This window comes from Pteropus alecto, unplaced genomic scaffold (assembly GCF_000325575.1).
Source record: "Pteropus alecto unplaced genomic scaffold, ASM32557v1 scaffold40, whole genome shotgun sequence".
NCBI lineage: Eukaryota > Metazoa > Chordata > Mammalia > Chiroptera > Pteropodidae > Pteropus > Pteropus alecto.
In genome coordinates, this window is record NW_006431919.1 from 8,238,349 (window position 1) to 8,261,799 (window position 23,451).

A 23,451-nucleotide genomic window follows, 5' to 3' on the forward strand; every position below is an offset into this window, starting at 1 on the left:
CTCTCTGTCTCTCTCTCTCTCTCTCTCTCTCTCTCTCTCTCTCTCTCTCTCTCTCTCTCACTCACACACACACACCAGACACAGGAATATGAGTATTAAATGTATACATGGATGCATACCTCACCAATACAAGCCAGCAGATATGCAGAAAGAAAATGAGTGCACACATCTTGGAATGAAACGAAACATAATTATCAACCATATTTTCACAACTCTATTTGATGATACTCAATTCTGAATTGCATGGCAAAAATAAACTCTTTAAATTACTGAAGGCATGACCTATTGTATCTTTGTTCCTAAGGGCCCTTTAAAAGCCGAGGTTAAATTATAATCAGATGGCAAAAGGATGAGGACCTCACCTCAGGGCACTTCCTTGGGATAAATGACCAGCTCTTGTCCATGTTGGAAGGACTTGTTGGCCAAAAGCACCATGGGCCAGTGACCCCTTGCTGGTCATTAATCGTTACCGAATTCCCTGGAACCAAGGTCATTATCGCTAATATAAACTTAAATAAAAATTCCAGAGACATATGGATTTCTTTTAATAGTTGGTCTTATTTCTTTTGGTTTTTATAGGGCATTGCTATAGAATTAATGTTCTATGCATTAGCTCTGTAGTTGGTGTGTCTTAACACTTGATCCTGCTTGAAGTAAAGGTTTATTAGACATAAAATAAGAAATGAAGGAACGCAAACAAAAAACAGGAAATCCTGAAGGGGCCTATTCTGTACCTGGAATTCTCAGAAAGTCATTATCCATAGGACTCGCAAGTTCGTTCCCCTGGGGATCTCTCAAAATACAATGTTTCTATGTGATGATTCAATAACTTCAAATTTTTAGAAAATATATAGATAATCTTATTCCTATCTTGGACAAAGTTTTGTTTTTAAATTTCTCATCTTTGCACAAAACAAAAGGAAAAAAATGTTTCTGAGATTTTGTGAGATTCTGATTTATTCAAGCTTAAGGGGTGTGCACTGTATTCTCACACACAGGCATAGGGCACTAGCAGAGTATGTTATTTCATAGCTTCATTCTAAAGGCCCCCCACGGAGGGCTAGTTATTGTTTAATTTATTTGTTGAGGTCCTTCCCGGCAGCCCTGCTCCTCCAGGCCTCCAGGTGTGGGGAACGGAGGGGCTGTGTGTGGACCCCCATCCTGCCCAGTCTGTGTCTGTGGAGGATGGACTCGTACAAGGGCTAACTTAAGGGGAGTGGGTGACGGCCACTTTGGGGCTCTACACCCCGAGGACTGGGGCACTAAAGGGAATTATCCACCCCAAAACTTCACTGCTGACACTGATTTAATGAGCATGTGCTATGTGCAGCTCAGTGTATATCTTCATCTATCAACATTTAGGCCGCTTCATCTGGAAGACAAGAACAAACTGGAGGGACCCAGCAAGACGGCTCCGAGATGTGACGTAGGTAGCCTCTGCTGACAACCTTTTGAGGTTACTTTCTCACATAGATGAATGTGGTTGTCCATGCCCCTCATATTTTATAAGCCTACAATTTTCTTTTTACTGGATCCCTTCCCCATCTTGCCCAAGTTATGCTTCCGATAAATTTAAATATACCAACTCAAGTAGCCTTGTAAGTTGCATCATCTAATGACCTCACCCAATGGCCCCCACCTTAAGCTAATCTAAGCAATAGATGAGGGCCGTACTTACTGCCTTACCATCTTATTACCAGGCCGACACCCAGGTCAAGGTAATGAAGGGGGAGTGAAAGTTGGTTGAAATATTTGCCTGAGCAAATGTTTAATAATAGGCTATTGTCGAATGTTAAATATAAGAGGTGATCAGACTTTGAGGAATATAGAGGATTAAAATCATTGAGAGAGAGGGAACCTTAAAGATCCTAAGTGTCCAATTCTTTCATTTTATAAATGGGGAAACTGAAACTCAGAGAAGTTGAGACTTGCCAAGGTTCACATATCTAAATAACAGCAGAGACAGCGTTAAAAATCAGGTCTCCTGTGTCCTCATTCAGCATTCTGCACTGGGTTGCTTCTCATTTTCATTATAAACGAAAAATCTAACTTCAGCATGAGTGATTTACCTTATCAGGCCTGTAAGCAGAACCAAAGCACGCCTCTCTCCTTTGCAGAAGGAGAGCCTCAAATTTGGGTTCGTCATGGAGATAAGAGTAATTTGAACACTGGAAATTAGCATAGTACGGCATTCACCTACACTGAATCCAATGTATAATGAATGACTTCAGATCTTATGTTGGGAGTGGGGCCGGGGGCCAGGTGATGGTAGGAGAAAGAGGAATGACTCAATAGAATTGATGGTGATTTGGAAAAAAGAAAGAGATTCTAACCAAATGCAATTTCCTTAATAAGTGGGTGCCCTGGAAGTGACACATCATACCTCCAGCGCAGTCTCCACACAGGGACAGGAGCCACTGTTTACTTCATAAGGGAGATGCTTCATGAATGTTTAGTAAATAAATTAACATGCTAGTTCCTTTGTTTCTCCTATTTGAAGTCAATAAAATCAATGGGTACTTGTCCTCATAGCCTCCAATAATGAAAACAATGGTTCCCAAACAAGATCATACCCTATTATGAAACAATTTTTTATAGATTTAGCAAAATTATTCTTTCTGGGTTCTGACATCAAAATATTTTGAAGCACAAGGAGATTCAGCTTGTTGAATGGCTGATGATCATTTGGGAAAAGAAAAAGCAAAGAGAAGATTCATAAATTTAAATTTTCATCTTTTTTAAAGTAAGGCATTACCTCTAAATGACCAGGCAGGGGATGCAAGAAAGACTTTGCTCTTGGCTACATTCAGTCACATATTTGAACCAAGAGGGAAAATCTAAAATTTTTCCAAATCAGTCCAATCATTTTAGGCAGACCAAATAGGTATGAAATTCAGAAACTGAGTTATCTGTTGCTTTCTCCTTTCCCCCAGATACTGAAAAAGTACAAAAGATGCTGATTACCCTCTCTCCCTCCCTCCAGCTTACTGGTGAATGCCCCTTTGCCTTTTGGAATCACTCTCCTACAGTTCAGCTTGAGACTATGCCAGAGGCTACTAACCTCTCAGCACCAGGCCCATGACTTCTGCCCCTCCTTGGCAGTTCAAAAGGTGTGACAAACCTGTTCAGACAACACTGCACACAAAAGAGGTTTTGAGTAGAGGGAAGTTCAATGTACTTTTTCCTCTCTTTCACTATGATTTCTTCAGAATTATATTCTACCACAATGCCTCATTTCCTTTATTATTAGTTCTGGAAAGGACAGTTTGTTAAATTTGTTTAGGCTTAAATATAGGATAATTTTTTTAAATTAGGAGTTAGTTCGAAATTTGCCAAGCTCAATATTTGTGTACGTTAGTGCCTTCCAGAAAAATATAATAGTCAAAGACAACTGCTCATGAGACGTCTAGAATAGAAAGAACTTTCATAAAATTCCTACAGGAAGATGATTATTGATGAAATAGTTCTGCCCAAAATAAACAAAAATTGCTATTTTTTGCACAGTGTTATGATACAGCAAGAACGAGCACAGTTGCAAATGATTGAAATATGTGAGCTTTTAAAAATAAATTAATACTTTATGATGTGGTATTCTGTACCTTCCTTCTCCCCATGACTATTATGATTTCTTAGAAACAACTTAATACATATGTGCAGTGCATCGTTCTGGGCCTTGTTGGAGATTTGGGGCTCACAGGTTTCCTTGAAACACAAAATCCAGAAAATACAAGTCATACCTTTCCCTGAGGCTGATCTTGCACAAGGTGAAATGGAGAGCAGAGAGGGACCCAGATGGCCCAGAGCAGTAGCAGAAAAGCCACTGGAATCAGAGCCAAAGGCTTGGCTTAAGGTCCTGGCTCTGAGGCTAATTAGATTTTTGGGCAACATGGCCAAGCTTCCCTTGGCCTCAGCTTTCTCATCTGTAAAATGAAGGGACTGGACTATAATCTCAAGAGTCCATTCAGCTCAAATGTAAACCTCCTCTCCTCCTACAAGAACCTAGATTCCTCAGAAAACCTGCCCTGGAGATCTGGCTAGCTTTCTGGAGCTAATATCCGTGAAATGGGTATAAAACCCCCTGCCTATATTGTCATGGCAACTAAAACAATGTAGGTCACAGAGCTCTATAAACTGAACAGGACTGAACTCATGTAAAATCTTATTTTTATTCCCTCAAAGAGGTAGATGAGCAAGAGAATTAAAGTGTTAGCCTTCCCAAAGTAATGGATGTCTTAGTAAAGATCAAAGGCCCCTAGCTAAAGAGATGAGACTCTCTAACAGGAGAATTCTAAGCATCCACCAGAGTGGGGTGGGAAAGCCTCTCCTGCATTTTGAAGAGGTCCCCAAATATTCCTTATTGTTTTTAAACCTGGGTGTTCAATCAAACCATCAAACCTCAGGAAGACTTTCCTGGTGGAGCTCACAGACTTGCCTAAATTTCAAAGAAGAGCTAAATGGAGGGAAGAGAGAGTCAGAAGTAAATGTTTTGTTAATGAATAAAATTCCACATTTCACTCCTGAAAACTCTCCTATTGTTTTGGCCCATCAGCAGAAGCACAGATCTGGTTTAATAGGTCACAAGGATGTGGAAAATTCACAGTGATGGGGGCACACCTGAGAAATCCCCAGCTGAAGGGAGTCCTTGGGGGCATGCAGTCCACCCAAGGCCCTGTCTTGAAACCAGACTGATAAAGCCATCGGCTAGAAAATCAAGATTTCTTTTCACTTTTCCACAATTACAAAGTCGTTTGTGTAAGGCCCTGGGAATCATTTATAACTGAAAGAACAAGAGAAGCCGCTTTCAAACTCTAGTTTCAATAGGCCTGAGAGCCTTCTGGAAACCCAAAGCCACGGCACCATTTGCTGCCCCCAGAGGATATGAACAACAGATAAAACAAACCCAGCCCGGTGGAAAGAAGGGTCACAGTGGAGCTTGGGCCAGATTCTTAGTAACATTCAGCCACTGCCGCAACTTTTCCTGCTCTATAATTTCTGAGTGCCTGAGAACTTGAATTCGTTAATTCATACCCCTGTTTTAAATTCCCACCCCTCAGGGAGCCTGTGAGGAATACTGACACATCTGTGTCAAAAACCTTCCAAGCAGTCACAGGGTAAGGACTGAGGAAGGGTCCGTTCTTCAACAATCAGGGGACTTCAGACCCGGCTTATGTGAGTTGCTAGTCCTCATGGCCTCCAAATCCCCAGTGGACTCTCCAGGGACCTGGCTACTGGCACCAAGGGAGCCACCATTTCAATCAGGCCTCCTCAAACAACCTTACTACTAATTTCTCCAATATCTAGGTGGCAACTGAAGCCCAAGGGTGCTGGAAGGTACAAACGAAAGCTTGCTAAAACCACCATGTCTAGAAAACAGAGAAATTTCCAGGCAATTCCCTCCGAGCAAGAGAAATAAAAAGGCGAGAAGAGAAACAGTCATATAATGTAACGCAAGTTTCCTGAAATTCATTATACCAAACTTCCATGACGTATCAAAGAATGGGATGTAATTCTGCCCTGATTATTTGGGGTTTGTCATTATTAATGTTGCAGAAACATTTTTAAACCACTATCAGTAATTTGATGAAAGGAAAAACTAACAATTCAAAAATAATCTTGAGAGCCCCATGATTCTAAAGAAACTGCTATTAGTAAACTAAACAGCACTCTAAATAAAGAATACTAATGCTGTTAAGATATATCAGGAATTCTGAGAATTATCAGGGAAGAGTACTGAAATACTAACACCACCATCCGTATATAAGAAATTATTCAAGTATGCATTTGAGTAATTCTGCATTTTAATTTAACCCTTTGAAACATTAATCAAACCGTGGCTAATTATAGGAATTAAGGAATTAAACGATGGAATCTTCTAAAAGATATTATTTAAAAGGCAGTTTATACAATTACTTGTATAGATGTTTGCTTTAAAGAGGAAAACAGTTCTACTGTAATGAAAAGGGTCTTAGAAAATTAAATTAACAAGGGGGGACCAGGCTGATATGAAACTAAATTAGCATCAAATGCAAATTACAGGGTACTTAATGGTAGAAACAGGTGCAGAGAAGAACCCTAAATGAGATAAATGAATAAAACATCCCTCTCCACAAATGTGGAAGCTGACACAAAGTCAATGATATGAATAATTCAGCAGCCTCCACACTGCTGTTGAGGTCAGTCTGCCTTGACCTTTGAAACAGGAAGTAAAATTCAGTTCAAATTTGAGTGACTGGAAATATAGCAGTTATTTGTTTTTTGTATGAAAAAACCCACAGAATTTTTTAAAATACTAAAACAGGAAATATGCAATAAAATTACAGTATGAACTAAAGAAACATTACATAATGAAAGTAGTTGGTAAACAAAAAAATCATTAGATAAAATTTTACCCGAACTGTATTTCAAGATAAAAATCGTAAAATTAAAAATAAGTAAAAGCATATATACCAGTGTGTAGCTTGTTGATCAAACTCCCTGTGAGAATAAATTTCTAAATTTTCACCCTTACTTCAAATTATTTTGTCGTGTTGATGTCGATGTAAAAAAAAAGTTATAATAAAAATTAACTATATATTTTTATTAGTAATTCAAAGTAATCTCTCACATTTATAAGACAAAATTTGGTTAAATTTGATTTTTAAAAGATCTTTATGAAGCTGCTCTTTTTTAATTCTTCAAACCCTAATTTAATTAATTTTGCAGCCCTCAAATTGGTATATCTTATAAAAATGCAACCCAGGTTCTAAAAACAAATCATCTCCATAACTAAATATCTACCATGGTTTTACATGTCTTTCATGCCTTTTTTCCTTCTTTGCATGCTTCAGAAGTATTTTGTACAGTCAACTGGTGAAAGTACTTTCTTCATTTCAAATTGAATTTGGTGCTGCTAGATATTAACATGGTGTGACAACAAACCAATTTCTACAAGCTACAAAGACAGCAAAATATATAGGGTGTATCATCCTCATCCTTATTTCACAGGATGGCATAAAAGATGTCTGATAATAGCAGTTATCTCTGCCCTCCAATTGGTTCTATTAATGGGACCCACAACGTGGCTATCTACCTTTCATCTATCTACTGAGCTTGTCAGATAAAAGATTATGTTGAAAGATGAGCTTAATTTTATTTTCTAGATTTGGAGAGGGTTAAAGCCAGACGCACGCACGCATGCACACACGCACACACACACACACACACACACACACTAGCCATCTATGAGAGAACAGTGGTAAACTAGGTTTATGATATAATTACTATAGGAGCAAATTTAAGAAATGCTCCTTATAAACCCAAATGTTTGGCAGAGGCAAAATTAAAGATGCAGGGTGTATGTTTTTTTAATTATTATTATTATTATCATATCAGCTAAATCACTCCTCGCTCGACATTTAATAAAGGGTGATAGACCAAACACTGCTGATTTGAGCCTTGGCTAATGACTGACCTGAGTGAAGGTTTGTGTACAAAGTGGCTCCCCATTAAATAGGGCTCTGTGGAACCAGCTGGTTCTCATTTTGAAACAACCGGTTTCTCTATCCCCAAGTGCTAAAGAAAATAATCCCTGCGATCTATGACTACACACTTTCACAGAGGCAGCAATGAGAATTTGATTGTGGAGATAATTAAAGTCATTCCTGGAACTTCCAAGAAAAAAAAGGGGGGGGGGTCGGAAGACAGAATAGTCGATGATAACGTTTAAAATTAAACTATGACAAATCGTTCTTAGTGTAGAAGAGAGAGGAGGAACCCACGCCCTTCACAAAATTCAGTTGAACCAGCTCTGTTTTCTTCTCCACTGGGAGGGACCCCGGAGGAAGCCCTGAGATGTCATTAGTCAGGGCCACAGCACCCCCGTGTCCAGCCTGGATGCCAAGGAATGGAAACACAGCCCGAGAAATTCCTTGTCCCTGATGACACATCACAGTGAGATTTTTTTAAATTTCAATCTTAAATAAAATAACCAGGGCGGAATCTATCTGGATTCTTCCACAGTCATTCTGGGCTGATCTGAAACACTGAGATTATTTTAACATTAAAAGAAAAAAAGCAAAGAAGATATCAGACATTTGAAGGCATTGTTTTTTGTTTTTGCTCTAACGCTACGCTGTGCTCAAATAGCCTGAATGACATTCAGTTGAACCTACGTGCCCTGCACGCCTGCAGATTTCATGGGCTTTGAGGAGAAAAACTAAAATATGTGTAATCTGTCTGTCTGCACTATCTTCCTTTAACAGGAAGAAGAGATGGGCTCAATGAGGATGATTGGGGGCCTCTCCATTAACCTGATTAGTTCAACACACTGCCCTCATGAATGACACCTTATCTGGAAAATAAGGGAGAACTTCCTCCTGGAGTAGACCGAGGAGCCCCCTTAAGCAACAAAGATGCAGCCTATCAAACGTGAGCTGCCTCTGCCTCTCCTCCCTCTTCCCAGCTTGCAGGTCAGAGGGACCAGCAGACTCGGAGCCTGATTGGATTTTGTGTCCTAAGGACAGGAGGCAAGCTCCCATCTGCCCAGGTGGCCTAGGAGAAGGCTGGGAAAAGGGATGCCCTGTGGGCAACTTCAAGCTCCTTTTTTCAAAGTCAACCAGGCACATGATGGGATTGGGGTGGGGAACCAGGGAGGGGGTTTGGGGGAGGGAGGAGCAGAAAGAGAAAAAGAGAGAGAGAAAAAAAAAAGAGAGAGAGAGAGAGAGAGAGATTATTCATTAACCCTTCAATCACAGGAATAGCATGTCGGTATTATACCTGCCTAAAAGAAAAAATGGTGAATTCTTATCTTCTAACATTACATAAAACAAAGGCACTGCTGAAACATATGTTACCCTCACGCTGATTTCATGTTTGATGTAATAATGGGAGATCACCAAGTTGCCATACAAAAATAAATCTTTCCCTCAAACTCTGTGAAATCTGCTTGCTTGCAAAGGAAGCTCTGTGTATGTGTGTGTGTGTGTGTGTGTGTGTGTGTGTAATTCATGGTATGTGTAATAGACATACTAGTTAGCAGAATATATTCTTGAAGACGTGCTTTGTGAGAATGTCAACAGCAGGGTTTTTCACTTGCTTGTCTGCTCTGTGATTTACTTGATCAATTAAACAGTTAGGCAGTGAAGGGATTTGCATGGTAATCGTGTGAAGATTAACATTTTTAAGTGTAACAAATTTAATATTTTATCTTACATTTTCTGTTTCTCATCATTCTTTAATGACAGTACCTTCTCACTTTATTGTATAGTTATAACAAGGCTGTCTTTATGTAGAGAGATGAGACCGCCAGATTCAACAATTGCATTTCCAGCTCCTCTCAATCTTTCTTTGATTTCACAAAAACATACTCTAAGCACCTACTGCACAGGAGCAAGGCGATATGCTGAGTGCTGGGGATATAGCAGTGACTAACACATACATATCACTGCCCTCTGAGACTTCCAGTCTACTTCCTGAAGACGGTGTCTGTCTCAGTAATACCAGAGGAAACTAAAATTAGACTGAAAAGGAGTCTTAGAGATCTCTTCAGTCCAGCCCTTATTTTAAAAATAATAGTCACCTTCTACTGGATATGATTTCTGTGCCAGGCACTGTGCTAAGTGCCCTCCATGCATTATCTACCTACCTCACCACAACCTTATACAGTAGGAACTCAACTCTCATCCCGCTCTTAAAGAGGAAGAACCTGGGGCTTACAGGAGTTAAATGATCTGCCCAGAGCCCCACATTAACACTGGCAGAGCTAGGATTTGATCCGAGGTGGTCTGACTCCACAGCCTGGGGCCTTAACCCATGTGTAGAATGCCTTGGAGGAGGGCAATAAAGCCATGAGTTTGTCCAAGTTCAATACCACTGAGTAGAAGCTAACAGGCAACTTCAGCCCAGGAACATATTTCTTCTGCATCATGATCCCTATTTAAAATAGCATTCTTCCATTTTTTTTAATCAATATATTTTATGCTTACACTTACTATTCCAATTTATTCTCTTTTTTTTTTCAACTCCGAGGCACTGAAGCTCCATGAGGACAGGAACCATACATGTCTTATTCACTGTATGGTTCTATCTCCCACCTTGAAAACAGTGCATGGCATATACAAAGGATCAATAAATATGTAGAAAAAAAAATGAGTGACTCCTCATCGAAGGGGATGTAGCTACCATGATAAATTTCAGTGAGGTAGTTCTGCATGTAAGAAAGTCCCAGGGCAACCATCACATTAAGAATAACAACCCACAGGAAATATATTATGTTCAAATTGCAAAAGCTGCTTGATTTCGAGAACCTGATATAGGACAAGCCCAGTGCTAGATACTTTAATCCTCACAACTCTTCAAAATTGAAATGACTTTTCCCATTTGAAAGATGGGAAAACTGAGCCCCCTGAGGCTCAGGTTATGGTAAGCAGCGGTAGAGAGATTTGATTCTTCAGCCAATATACTCCAAAGTCTATGCCTTTTCCATCATACTCCACCTTCTCCCTGATTTCTCTTTGGAAAAAGCAGAGAGTGCTTGCTTTGTCTACACAACAGTTCACTCATCAAATTAAATGAGGACACAAGAAGGCAAACACTGCGCCAGCAATGGGTATAGCAATTTATGTCATGTTATTGTTTTTTAATCCCAATAGTTAAATGTGAGATCTACTAAGAAAACTGTTTAGGTAGACAAGTTTAGAGTAATACATGGATAGGATGAATTGTGAGAACCAAAAAAAAAAAAGAAATGAGACTATATGAAATGCTGAAAACAGTAATTTTTTTTTTTACTGGGCGGCTGAGGACGGTAAAAATCAGGATGAGCACTAGAACATGGAGTTCCTAATCACTTGCTTTGTCACTTCACGAGTACCATTCAGATGTAAGTTACTATTAAATTCACAGTCATTAGGGATTTTGCTTTTGTTTTAAGGTGCTCAAGAGGCCAGGATTCTGATGCTGGTCAACTAGAACTTGTGCATGGCCAGGAGAAGACACTCCCACTCCTGTAGGCAGAAGCACTCAGTTTTTAAAAAGATATTCTGAGATGTACACCATACATGTGAGATTGGAATCTGGCTTAAAGAAAACACCAAGATCATGCAGAAACATGAGTTTTCTACACTGTTTGTAATAGCTTCATAGATAACCAGGTTAACTCTTGACCAACTTTCTTTTCTAAAGAACTTTCTAATAAATAAAAAGAGACTTATTTTTCATCTTTGTTTTTGTCTTTGTAGTGTGAGTGTGTGTGTATGTGTGTGTATGTGTGTGTACGTGTGTGTGTGTGTGTGTGTTTACATGTGAGAGTAACCAAACCTGATGTAGGTCCAGGATTCTTCAAACTTTCCATTTTCTGAGGAACTTCAACCAACTGTGCATTAAAGATGATATTTTCAGATATTACTAACAGATCAGAATACTGATAAATGGGAAACATATTAAAAATAGGGGCAATCCCAATAGTTTATTGAACAATTATAAATTGCAAGTAGCATGATTGTCTGACTTCAGATAGAGTTTTTAAAAAAAAAGAGCTTTAGTCAAATCATGGTTGCTTTGGAAAGGTGGAGAAGGAACAACCTCTGACAGTGAGAAAAGCTATCCAGCTGCACCCCTACCTCCTCCGTGCACACCGTCAGCCTGAGTACCTGGCAGCCTGCGCTGCCCAGCACCGGGGAACATAGTCAGGGCCCCAGCAGGGAGCCAGGCCACACAAAAAAGCAGCAGCTGACCTCATGCAACAAAACATCCTAACGCTTCATTTTGATAATTTCCAATTCATTGATTGAAAAAGAAAAGAATTATTTCAACCTTGAAATACCATGTCATGAGCCTCCCACCACCCCCGTATTCACCCCTTACAGAGGGCTTCTTCGGACCCACTCACCTACCTCCCCCACCACACACAGGATCAATATTAGGCCAATCGAGCAGCAAATGAGCAAAAAATAGTACTTGCAGCATTCTTGATATTGATTAATTATTAATTTTTTAAAGTCAACACAACCTTTACATGAACCAAAATTTGACAATCTTACCAAAACACTATACAATGTGTATAGTAACCATGTCCAGCTTAAAAATGCACAGGTGCAATGTGATTATCATTTGCTCTCTTTTTCCCTGGCCTGGCACTGAAAGTGTTAAAGAAAACAATAAAAGAACAAGTAAGTGTACAGGGCAGGATTTACTGGCATTTACTTTTAATCTATGGCCCTTCACTCTGTAGCTTATCGGGCCTCTGTCAGTCCTTTTTCCTCCTTTATATTTCATGAGGAGCCCCCCATGCTGCTACTGAGAGACAGAGCCCAAGTGTCTATAAGCTTTTTGTCAGGTAAAAAGAGAAGAAAAAGGAAAGGAACAAGAGGAAAAGCAAAGCTAAGAGGCATCTATTAGATGTCACTAGGCTTTTGTATTCATGTCAATGATTCAGGATTAGAGTATTTGAAATAATCTTATTGAGAGGAATCAAAAGGCCCACCGAGTGAGAGGCTGCTCTGTAGCATATGGCAAAGGCACGAACAATATCTTATTAAAGATGTGTTGGCTAACACTATTACTTTATATTATATTACAAAACTATTGTGCCTCAAACAGTTAGCGGGGTGGTATAGTTACCGAGGGCCATTTGGAGGTTATTGTGTGGGATAGAGCTAGCTATATAATTTGCCAGCTTGTCTAGTTAAGTCATTATAAGTAGGGTTTGGAAGCGAGTTTAGAACTAGAACCAAGCACTTCACCTTCAAAAATAAAAATCCCAAAGCACACTGAAGACCACTCTGTTCCCACAGAAAGTGGAGCCTACATTACATGGATGAAATGCCAATGGCATTGCTTCCTCAGAATCAATTTCATTAAGTCTGTATCATTTACCATATATGACACCCGCCTCCTGTGGAAATATGCAGGGGTTTTTTGTTTGGCTTGACTCTCTGCTCCATGAAACACACACACACACACACACACACACACGCGCACACACACACACACACACACACACTCAGCTCTACACGTTAGCAGGATTAGGGCAATTAAAATTCTATTACAATAAGTACTGTAACATTAAAACTTTCATTTGCTTCTGGACAAAGGCTTGTAACTGGAGAAAGAGTTTGGGAGGGAGAGTTATCTTCATCTACCCACACCTTTATAAAGGCAGCAAGCAACCAAAGACAAACCTGTACTGTTCACCATATTCCATTGATTGCAATTGGAGTATTTAGGTCACTTTTATATTGTCACGGACAGTATACAGTTACAGTTTGTAAAGGGAAGGGTGGGCTGGGAGAATGGGAGAGGAGGAAGAATTGGTAGTCTATTTCAGATAGTACCTCGCACAACTTAAAGTGACCAAAAACAGGAACCTCTAAATAGAGTTTTTTAAATCTGGTCAGTTTTTATTACAGAGCTTGGTCAGGTGCTGGCAGTAGGGAGACATGAAGGGAACTTACCAGTGGAGGGTTACACTTAGGAGGGTTTGGGTTTTTTTTTATTCTAAGCAACTTCTCTTAGAAAAGTAAAAGGATGTTTACTACAGTGATATATTCTCATCACAAACTGATGGTGCAAAGTTGCTAGATGACACACAGGGGACCTTGTGCTGCTTTTCTGTATTTTTCTAGAACCATTACAAAAGCAAAGTTATGACGATATGGGATAAAGAGCCCACACCGTGAGCTAACACCCTGGCCAGTCACACATATACACTGCTGATTCTGTGAATCTCTGTTAAACACATTTCTTGGAAGTTGCTGCCATTATTTCCTTTACAGGAAAACCACTGCTGTTCATTATACAGTGTCTGCAGCAGTATTACACCATGTAAAAGTGCTCTGCATTATGATATATTGTCAGCATATTTGAAATGTATTTTAATGTATCCTGGTTGTGTATTTGGGAATAGCTGATAGCAAATGGAATATAGACTGCTATTAGCTTATTGTGTTCGTTATTTTCTTATCAAGGCAGAAAACTGCAGAGAAACGTGCAGGGCTCATCTCTTATTCAGAATGGTATTATCCGATATGTGATAAAATTTAGAATGATGCTCTCTCACATAAGTCTCATTCCTAATAATCACATATGAATTCCCACTGAGAAAACAAATGTTTAAGTACACTAGGGTTAATAAACAACCGTAAATTCACGCTTGGTGTCGACATCGGCTTGTCACTTTTGGAAAAAGGCAACCTCTCAAACCCACCAAGAGGATAGCAATTATCCTGCCTGGGGCAATTTTAAAGGGCAAATTTTTCCTCCTTTCATTTTAACTGAATATTCGGGGTTAGGAAATCAGGTGGTATAAAGGCTTATCAGAACTCCAAGACATGCATTTACACCTCTGGTTTTTTATACCCTAGACCCCATTTGTGTATCTCACAGAGGAATTATATTTAGTGGTTGGTCCTTCTAAAAACTGGACGAAGACCAAAATATTAAGAGTTGAAAGGTCAATGAAACGAAGCCAAAAAACTGACTAAAAGCCTCATTTGCAACTTTAATAAAAGTATATGTTTACGTTCATGTTGGTTAAGGGCTTTATTTTTACAGAAGATAAAAGAAAAAATTGTTAATGAATTTTGGGACTTAGATCTAATGAGAAAAAACAAAAGGAAGTCATTTTTTGTTGAGGAGTCCAGATGCCTTCGTAATCTTATGATTGTAAATATAGGAATTAGGATGTACCCCACCCACCCTACTCAATGGCAAAAGCAAGCAAACAAACAAAACACCCACATAACTATATCCTAATTCTAAAGTTTTACTAGTATTCTCTTATTACACAAATGAACATATATGCTATATAAATACATCAGGATCAATTTAATCAAGAAATCAGCTTGGTGATAAGACAGCACTGTACTTTTCTGAAAAGTCTTATCACAGCATTTGTATCTCTTAGATGAAGAACAGATCTTAAATAAAATTGGTTCTTCGAACAACCCTGACATGGTTAAACTTTTCTACTCAAATGATGTGCATTCCGTAAAATCAACAGGTAAAATAAGCATTCTAATAGTGTCACTTGTGAACATTCTATTTCAGTCAATAATCATAAACAAACCAATTAGTATTACCTAAGTGAAAGTAATCTAGATGTGGAAGATCTTTAGAAAATACTGGAAAAGACAAATACAGGCTTTTTTTTTTTTTTCTTTTTAGGAGACCCTTGAGTAAGTGGCCTTGGAGAACAGTAATTCCAAACAGGCTAGGTTTCTCATGCAACAAAATTTGTATCTTTTTTTTATGTTACCTCCCAAACATAGATACAGGGATTCATATAAATGGAAAAGAAAGACAAATCTGTTAAGGTTAAAGTAAGCGAACCCAAAATTTGTAGCAGTATCTTAATTGGTAGGCTTAAAAAATCCGTGCTTTTAATATTGGCTGTGAGGAACTCAAAACTTACAGATTACTTGAGCCACGTGTTCCAAAAGGACTACATCTAAATTTGCACAAGACAGGAGAACATAATTTGAGGAGCAATTTCATTCTTTATTATTTCTATCTATTAAGAAAAAAAAAAAGGATCCACTTGTTAACTGCTCAGGATCCACACTACAAGAAAATGAAGAATTAGGCTCTTATTTTTTCCCTTTATTTAGTGGTCTAACTATTCTCTCACACTGATCCTAAATTGAAAAACCAAACAAACAAACAAACATTGAGCCATCCCCTATGCCGCCCTACTGGAAATAAGCGATACAAATCTGGCAAGAAACTTTAGGGCTCTATGTGAAAGGAATCCTAGAGTATATTTTGGAGAGAAAAAAAAAATGTTTTTGTAAAACCATCTGTATTCATCCATGTCATTGCTCAAAGATAGTTTAGTGAGTCAAGGGTAAGAAAATAAAGAGTTTTGCGAAGCAAATCAAGAATGGATGGTAATCCTAACTAACTAGATACGGAATAACAGTCTGCACACTTAATATATTCAGTTCAAGCATTAATAAAGAAATTTCCACATAGAAAATGGAATCTTTTTATAGATTCAGAAAAACTGGGTTCCCAATTCAGACTACCCTGTGTGACTTTTGTCATTATCATCTTTTCTGATTCTTACAAAGTAAACCTAATTAAGAACCTCCCTCATTAGTCTTCCAGAAAAATTAGCACAGCTTATGCTAATTACTCTTGCAAAATTTAATAAACTCGTTGAAATGGGAATAGTCTAATGAGGTTTTATTTATTGAACTAAGATAACTCCAAGGAAAAAGGTTAGGACACAAGGATATCCAATGCGGTAATAAAACTACAATTTATTCAATTTCTAAACACGAATTTTATTGCAAAGCTTTTAAATTCAAATATGAGTTACTGTGTGAATATGTTAAATCAATCTCCACCTTAATTCAATAACTGAAAGTCATTTTTTGCTTTTTACTTTAACAATAATTACTACACACAGCCCTTTACCTCGACAATAATGAAATTTGCTGTTATTAGTTCCTGGTCATCAGCTATTAAACATAATACATTTGACTTTTCCCATGTCTACACAGCCCAAATATCTGGATCATTGAACACAGCCTGGGTTTTATCATGTTTACAAGCCATTTGACATCAGGCCGAAATATAATCTGGCAGTCAACTCCAGATGCACAATTCTTACATTTACAAGAATTTTCCAACGAACTTTTTGTAAGTGACTTGATAAATTCTCACAACTGTAGAAAGAGCCTGGGTCACATTTTTCATTGTTGCATGCTATTATAAAAGAATAAAGCAGAAACCCATTTTCTAAATCACAGTATGCAACTCCTGATTTTATTAATTCCACTTTTTGGATAAAATATGCCAAGCTGATGCCCCCAAATCACTAACAGCAAATAATACAGCCAAAATTCAACACAGAAATAGCTTACCCTGCACCATTGCCGTATGACCAGAAAGCCTCTTCTATCTATCCTATAAATAGTTTTCCTGAATAACCACTGCTAAAAGTCTTTTGACTGATAAAAATAGCAGTGTTCTTCCAAAATCTGAAGGACAAGCAAAGGGAGCTAAAAATTATTGGGCCCAGAGGTAAAGGCGTGTTAAAACCATGCGAAATCCTAACACAATGATTGCCTGTACCCTCAGCTCTATAATTGCATATTGTATGCATCTTGTAAAAACAGTTACTATTGCTACTGAATGTAGGCCCCATCACCTATTTTTACAAAATATGCAGGGATTCACATCCATAATTCTGAAAACAAATCAAACCCTTAAGCACGTAAACAGGTATTATCGAATCAGTAATATAGAATCAAATTGGAAACTATGAAACTCAAACACGGTTGCCATCGCTTTTTTCCCTTTGCAGCAAGTTTATGGATTTGAAAATCCTTCCTATTTTGCCCCTCCTTGAGTAAGTTATTTTCTTGTTGTTATTCTCTCCTGTCGTTAAAAACTGGAAGTTTCACATATCGGCATAGACAAGACTGGAGCTTTTAAAACCTTTGGCAGACTGAAGGACAAATAAATTCTGAAAACTCAGATGCAAATAAGAATAGCTAAATGGGGTTTTGCATATCAGCTGGCATCACTGCTTGAAAAGACAGTACACGGGAGACAGTGGCAACAGCCAGCACGTAAACATATGTTGGGACTTGTGCAGAGGCACCCAGTTTTTTCAGCCGTTTTTAAAACTCTCTCTTCTTAAGAGACCAATATTGGCTACATACTGTTTTCTACTTTGTCAAACCAAAAAGGGAAAAAATGAAAAGGATAAATGTCATGAGCAATATCTCTAAAGCCACCAACAGTATAAAGTGCGTACTTATTTTGCCTAAATTGTTTGAATTACCCCAGCCAAGAAAAGGTTTTAAGTACCCTACTGGGACAGATGCAAGGCGGCAACAATAGAAGCCACACTAATGCAATCCAGGTAACACAATCCTGTTTCAAAAACTCGGGCCCGGCTAATTACAGTGCTGCTGAGTCAAGTTTCTTATGCCATCGCAACCCACAGGAACAGGTCAAAATCAAATGTTATTCAAACCACAGTCATATCAACCTTCTATATCAGAGTCACAGCTTAAAACCAAACGAAGAACTTAAAAGCTTAACCCATTCACAAGCAAAAAAAGTGTTTTCATTGCGGGTGGCAAGGTAAGTTTCTTATCATCTAAACCAAAAGGAACTGTGGGGCAGAACAAAATGCTTATAGTTTAAAAGTTTTGGTGAATATTTGGGGCTGGTCCTTTGATCAGAACACTTTCTTGGTAAAGGACGAGTAAGAAAAACTTGCTTAAAATAACAAGTGGTATTTTGAAGAGGTGTATTTAAATGAAGCAAACAGCATAAAGGTTATACTTATTTTTTATCTTATTCATTTGAAGACTTATCTACCATTGCAGAAAAAGAAATTACATGAATGGCATGCTTGCTTTCACAGATAAGCATGCTATTCTACATCTACAGGCAGCATACAACCTCACTACACATTAAACATTCACATGTATGGACTTTGAATCAAGTATATTAATACTTTTTTATCAAGCAAAAGTGTATGTTTGTGTATGTTGTTAGTGAATATTAGTGAGAGATATCTAATTAAAATATCTGATTAAAATGTAGGCTTTATAAAGTTACCTAGCAATTAAAATTCTGTTTAAGCATGAAGAATCACCTAAGTCAAAATCAACAATCAATGTTGTGACAAATAATGATGAAGCAAACACTTTTCATTTAACTGAAAAATAGTAAAGCAGCCCCCAAAAGGTAAAGAATTAGAAAGACAAAATAAGTGGGGGTTTTTTTTGGTCCAAATTCAATATTACTAAACTCAAAAAAGGGACTTTTGCTCAGCTGTAGATTTCTTCAGTGAAGGATCAGTCAGTCTTATTTGCAAGACTCTTTTCCAGCTAGTGGAGGGTACTAGCTTTTTTCCTAGCTGACAACTGACGGTAACTATAAACCTTCCAGGCCATTTACCTCTCAATGAGTAATGCTATGTAACAAATGGTTTATCATACATGTTTTCTTACAATGAATTTCAATAATTAAAATGTAAAATGAATATTTGGAAGGCAACTTTGCATAATATGTGCACACACTGACTTGAAATTGCACCCAACAACTAAAATAGATTTATTGTTCTACAGTGATTTACTTGGTCATGTCAGATTAGTAATATGGATCTGTTTAAAAACATGATAATTAAGACAAGCAAGATAAATTAATCAGCTTACAATACAGTACAAGCTACGATCAGACCCAGGAAATAACAGTAGAAAGTCCTGGTTCACGGATCTCTTTAAAACTGCTTTTATGCATAAATAAAACCTTAAAATGTAGATGGATTATGTCCAACAGAACTACTGTAGCTAAAAGTGATAATGATTCAAACATTTTTCAAATAAAAGTTAAATATTTATAAGCACCCAACCACATTTCATAAATCACAAACTATTATTATTTTATTTCTGAAGCTTCCTGGCACAGCAAGACAGTTGAGCCTCAGAAAGTCGGAAAAGAAAAAAATATTCCTTTAGGAGCATGAATCAGACACAAAACCGGAGCAATACAAGAAAACAGGCCTCCAAAGAACATTCCATATGGCTTTCCCAGGAATCGCAAGAGCTCGGCGCAGCTTCAGTCATAACCAACAGGCACATTTCGGCCACATGCATTCCTAACCCTCTCCCATGAGCGACACAAGGCAGGTGTTTCATTATAATGAGGAATAAGAATCCAGTGAAAGTAGAGTGGTCCCTACCTGTCAATTATCACTGGATCTGAGGGAGTCTCATTTCGGTTGCCACAGCTTTTCTTGTCACAACAGCGGCTATGGAGCAAAAGCAGAAGGATTTAGTACAACTATTACCATGTAAAACCATCATTTAGGCAGACAGAAGGTTCAAATTGCTGGGTTGCAAATGCTAGAATTACCACAAAGCCATACCTGGCAATCAACAGATCCCTGGGACAGAAAATTCTATTTGGGTCACCTATGGGTTAATGGCCAGGCTTAACCTCTCCCTGAACAAAGGAGGGAGGGAGAAGGACTCTCCCAGAGGCGACTGACAGCCCCACGACGGGGTCTCCCCATCACTGCCCATGGTATTGGAAGAGTTCACTCTGAAATGCACTATTATTACATCTACCCAATGAGAATATTCAGAGTTGTGGGTGGCTCAAACGTTCTTCCCTCAAGATCACACTAATTGTGTGGAACGCGTCAATAATGAGGTATGAGTGATTTCTCCCCCTCCAGTCGTTTTGTATTAAATGGATTCCTTTCTCTTCTCCTTTCCTTTTTTATGGGAGATGTTTCCTTCAACCACAGCCTTCTCAAAATCCTAAAGCTATAACTATTTGCTTTTGAACCATCTTCATGAGAATAATAGTACAACACAATGAGACAAACAAGAGGCAAGATCAAAAACAAGTGGAGATCAACGTGTTCTCCATTTAAGTTTTCTGGAAGTACGACGGACAGCTGATCGAAAGGCTAGCAAGGCCCTGACGGTGGATGTTCTTCATTAGGTCAGAGAAAAAGCAGCCCTGGGCAGGAAAGCCACCCGCTATCAAAGTCCCACCCCAGTCATGACCTTAAGGCTGTAAGGTTTTTTTTTAAAACTGAGATGCTGCTAAAGGGTAAAAAATTAGAGTTTTTGAAAATTACCCATGGTCAATGGATAGTTTTCATCCATCTGAGACTTGTTTCCAAATAAAATATATGTCCACTGGCCAGTCTACACCCCGGGGCACGCTATAAAAGCATGTATTTGATCAGTCAAGTTGGTGAGGAAGTTATCCGAGGGTTATACATTACCACACACCAGAAATAAAACAGGCACTTTTCTCCCTGTTTCTTACCCAGGCAGGCGTGCGTGAATACACACACACACACACACACACACACACACACACACACACACACACACACACGGCTTAGTGAATCATAGAGCCTAAATTTAAAGAGCTACCGGAGAGAAGCAAACATGGAACTTCATTTTTCAGGGCCAGAAATATACTCCTACATAGGGAGCCTTTCACCAAAGTGGGGAAGTCTCTTCCCTGGATGTAACTCTGTCACTGAGAAGAGAATCAGCTTCCAAATTTGGTGCTAACCCCGTTTGTCTCTCGAACCTTTGGACAGCAGTAGTAAGAACTGTATCGCCTTTGTCAAGGCCCCAGCTAAAAACCATGCCACCACCTGATAGCCTTTGCCTTTCTGACTCAGAAGAAACGATTTCCCAGGCCTGAGTTCTGTGGCACCAGCACTCCGGGGATGGAAAGCCCAAAGTGTCCCAGTAGGTAAGCAACAGGTGATGGAACAAGGGAATGAGATGTATGGTGGTTGGAATGCATGCAAAAAAATAATTTAAAAACCCAGCTCCATCGTCCCTGAACTCTAACCCTCTCTGCCTACATTTCAAGGATAGAAAAGCATAGCTCTCAAGAACTCTGGCCCTGGAACCAGAAAGAGCTGCCTGCACCAACCTGAGCAGGGCACTACCCTGCAGAGAGTCTTAGTTTCCTCGTTTGCAAAATGGAGCAGTTGTAGTACCCACCTCTAAGTGAGGGGGTGCAGATTCAATGCAATAATGGCATGAAGCTGGCTCCTCGACGGGCCCGCTAAGGGCTCAATGACGGGCAGCGCCTTTATCACTCCCTGCTCTTTCCTCCCCCTCCAAGTCTCAGCCAGGCTGCCCTGCACTCTGCAGAGGCAGCTTGTCTCCAAAAGCAGCCCACCCACAGAGCCCAAGGCCCCCTTTACTCAGAGAGAAAACCAATCAATGGGACTGCCTATTTCTCCTTTCTGTTTTCCATTATTTTTTTTTCTTTTCTTTTTCAAAACAGCAAATGGGAACTGCATGTCCCTGTGGCCACACCCTCACCAAGGTCCTGCCAGGACTAAATGCCCTCCAGGGACTCTTCCGACTTGCAGGATGATAATTGTGGACTAGAATGTACATCTTCTAGCTTATCTGAGTCTCTCCTTCCTTATCTGATCCTTTCCTTCCCCACTACCCTCAAGGGGTCCAAGCCACTTCCATTCTTCCTCAGACTCCTGCAGTAGCCTCCCACCTGGTCTCACTGCCTCTACTCTTCATTCTCTGCAAGGGCCAGAGTGATCCTTCCAAAATGTCAATGGAACCATGTCACTTCACTGCCCAAAACCTTGTAATGCCTTCGCAGAGCACTTGGAATAAATCTATGGCATGACATGATGCCAGACCACCTCCCAATCTCCTGTCACCGCCCTCCAACTTGCCAAGATCCAGTCTCACTGGTCAACTCCAATCTCTCTGATGTGGCAAGCTCAGTCCGACCTCAGGCCCGGGCCCAGGCAGGCCTCCTACCTGCTCTGCTCCTCCTCGAACCCCTTCCTAGTTTGCCAGCCTCTGCTTCTCCTGAAGACCTCAACCTGTAGGTTCTTTCCACAGAGAGGCTGGCCTTGACACCTGCCTTTAATCAACGTTAGGTTTCTCCTGGTTTTTCCTTTCAGGGTGCTTAACACAATGCAAATTATGTTCTTACATATATATGTGTGTATTTTTTTTTGCTGTCTTTCTCCTTACACGTCCCTCCCTCATTAACCCATATGCTTCATAAAGGAAGAAACCGTCATTTTATATACCTAAGGAGTAGCATAAGGCCTGGAATAAAATAGAGAAGCTCAACTATTCACTGATTGATTGACTGATTGATTAATTGACTTCATGAATGACTGTAATGTGTGGGGGTGGGGAGGAGAATACAAGCCAAGAAAATAGAAAGATGACAGATAAAGCCCAGATGACCCTCTGGGCAGGAATCGCTGTTGGAAGGAAGGTTCACTCCCATCCCACGCCATACACCAAACCACCTCCCCCAAGCAAGTGCTGCTCTAGGCCAGAGGTTTGTCCTTTGACATAAGCACTGTCCTTATCGCCTTAAAATATGTCTTTGAGAGAAGCCAGATAATGAAGAACAGCATCAGTGAGAAAGAGCTGCCCCTCTGTGTTGTGCTCCAAGAGACCCAGGAGAACAGCCAGATACAAAGAACGTGTAGCAGAAAGGCTAGAATAGGAATACAATGAGGGAATGAGGAAAGAGAAAACAGAATCATGGGGCTGGGGGTCACTTAACACTTACACAAAAACTTTAGGCAAAGTAAGAAAAATGGCCCACGAGTTCCTGTCTCCTGGGTCATGTCACTGCATCACAGAGTCCTCATTCCCAAAATGAGATTCTTGGGCTCTACTATGCACCTGGGGTTGTGACAAAAAGTGTCTGCAGCATGAGCCCACTTCAGTGTGTGTGTGTGTGTGCATGTGTGTGTGTGTACATATATACCGTATATACATGTGTGTGTATATATGGAATTCTGTGTAGCATTAAAAAGAATGAAGGTTGGGTTCTTACATACAACCACAAAAGAAGTCTACGTTATACTGTGAATTGAGAAAACCAAGTTGCAGAATAGTAGGTATGATATGGTCCTATTTCTGGGAGAAAAATGTGAAAGAGAGAGGGAGGGAGGGAAAGGGAAAG

The 23,451-nt window shown here is 39.4% G+C and overlaps 1 protein-coding gene across 9 annotated transcripts in view; it reads right to left on the reverse strand.

Annotated features, from left to right (window-relative positions):
• EBF1 (early B cell factor 1) overlaps window positions 1-23,451 on the reverse strand; it is a 372,164-nt gene that overhangs the window by 328,274 nt on the left and 20,439 nt on the right. For 8 of the 9 annotated variants that reach the window (XM_015585196.2, XM_015585197.2, XM_025043178.1 and 5 more), the window contains exon 6: window positions 19,685-19,753. The exons of the other annotated variant lie outside the window; for it this stretch is intronic. In XM_015585196.2, the coding sequence (XP_015440682.1) occupies window positions 19,685-19,753 (69 nt within the window). The remainder of the gene's footprint in view (window positions 1-19,684; window positions 19,754-23,451) is intronic. 9 annotated transcript variants of the gene reach the window in all.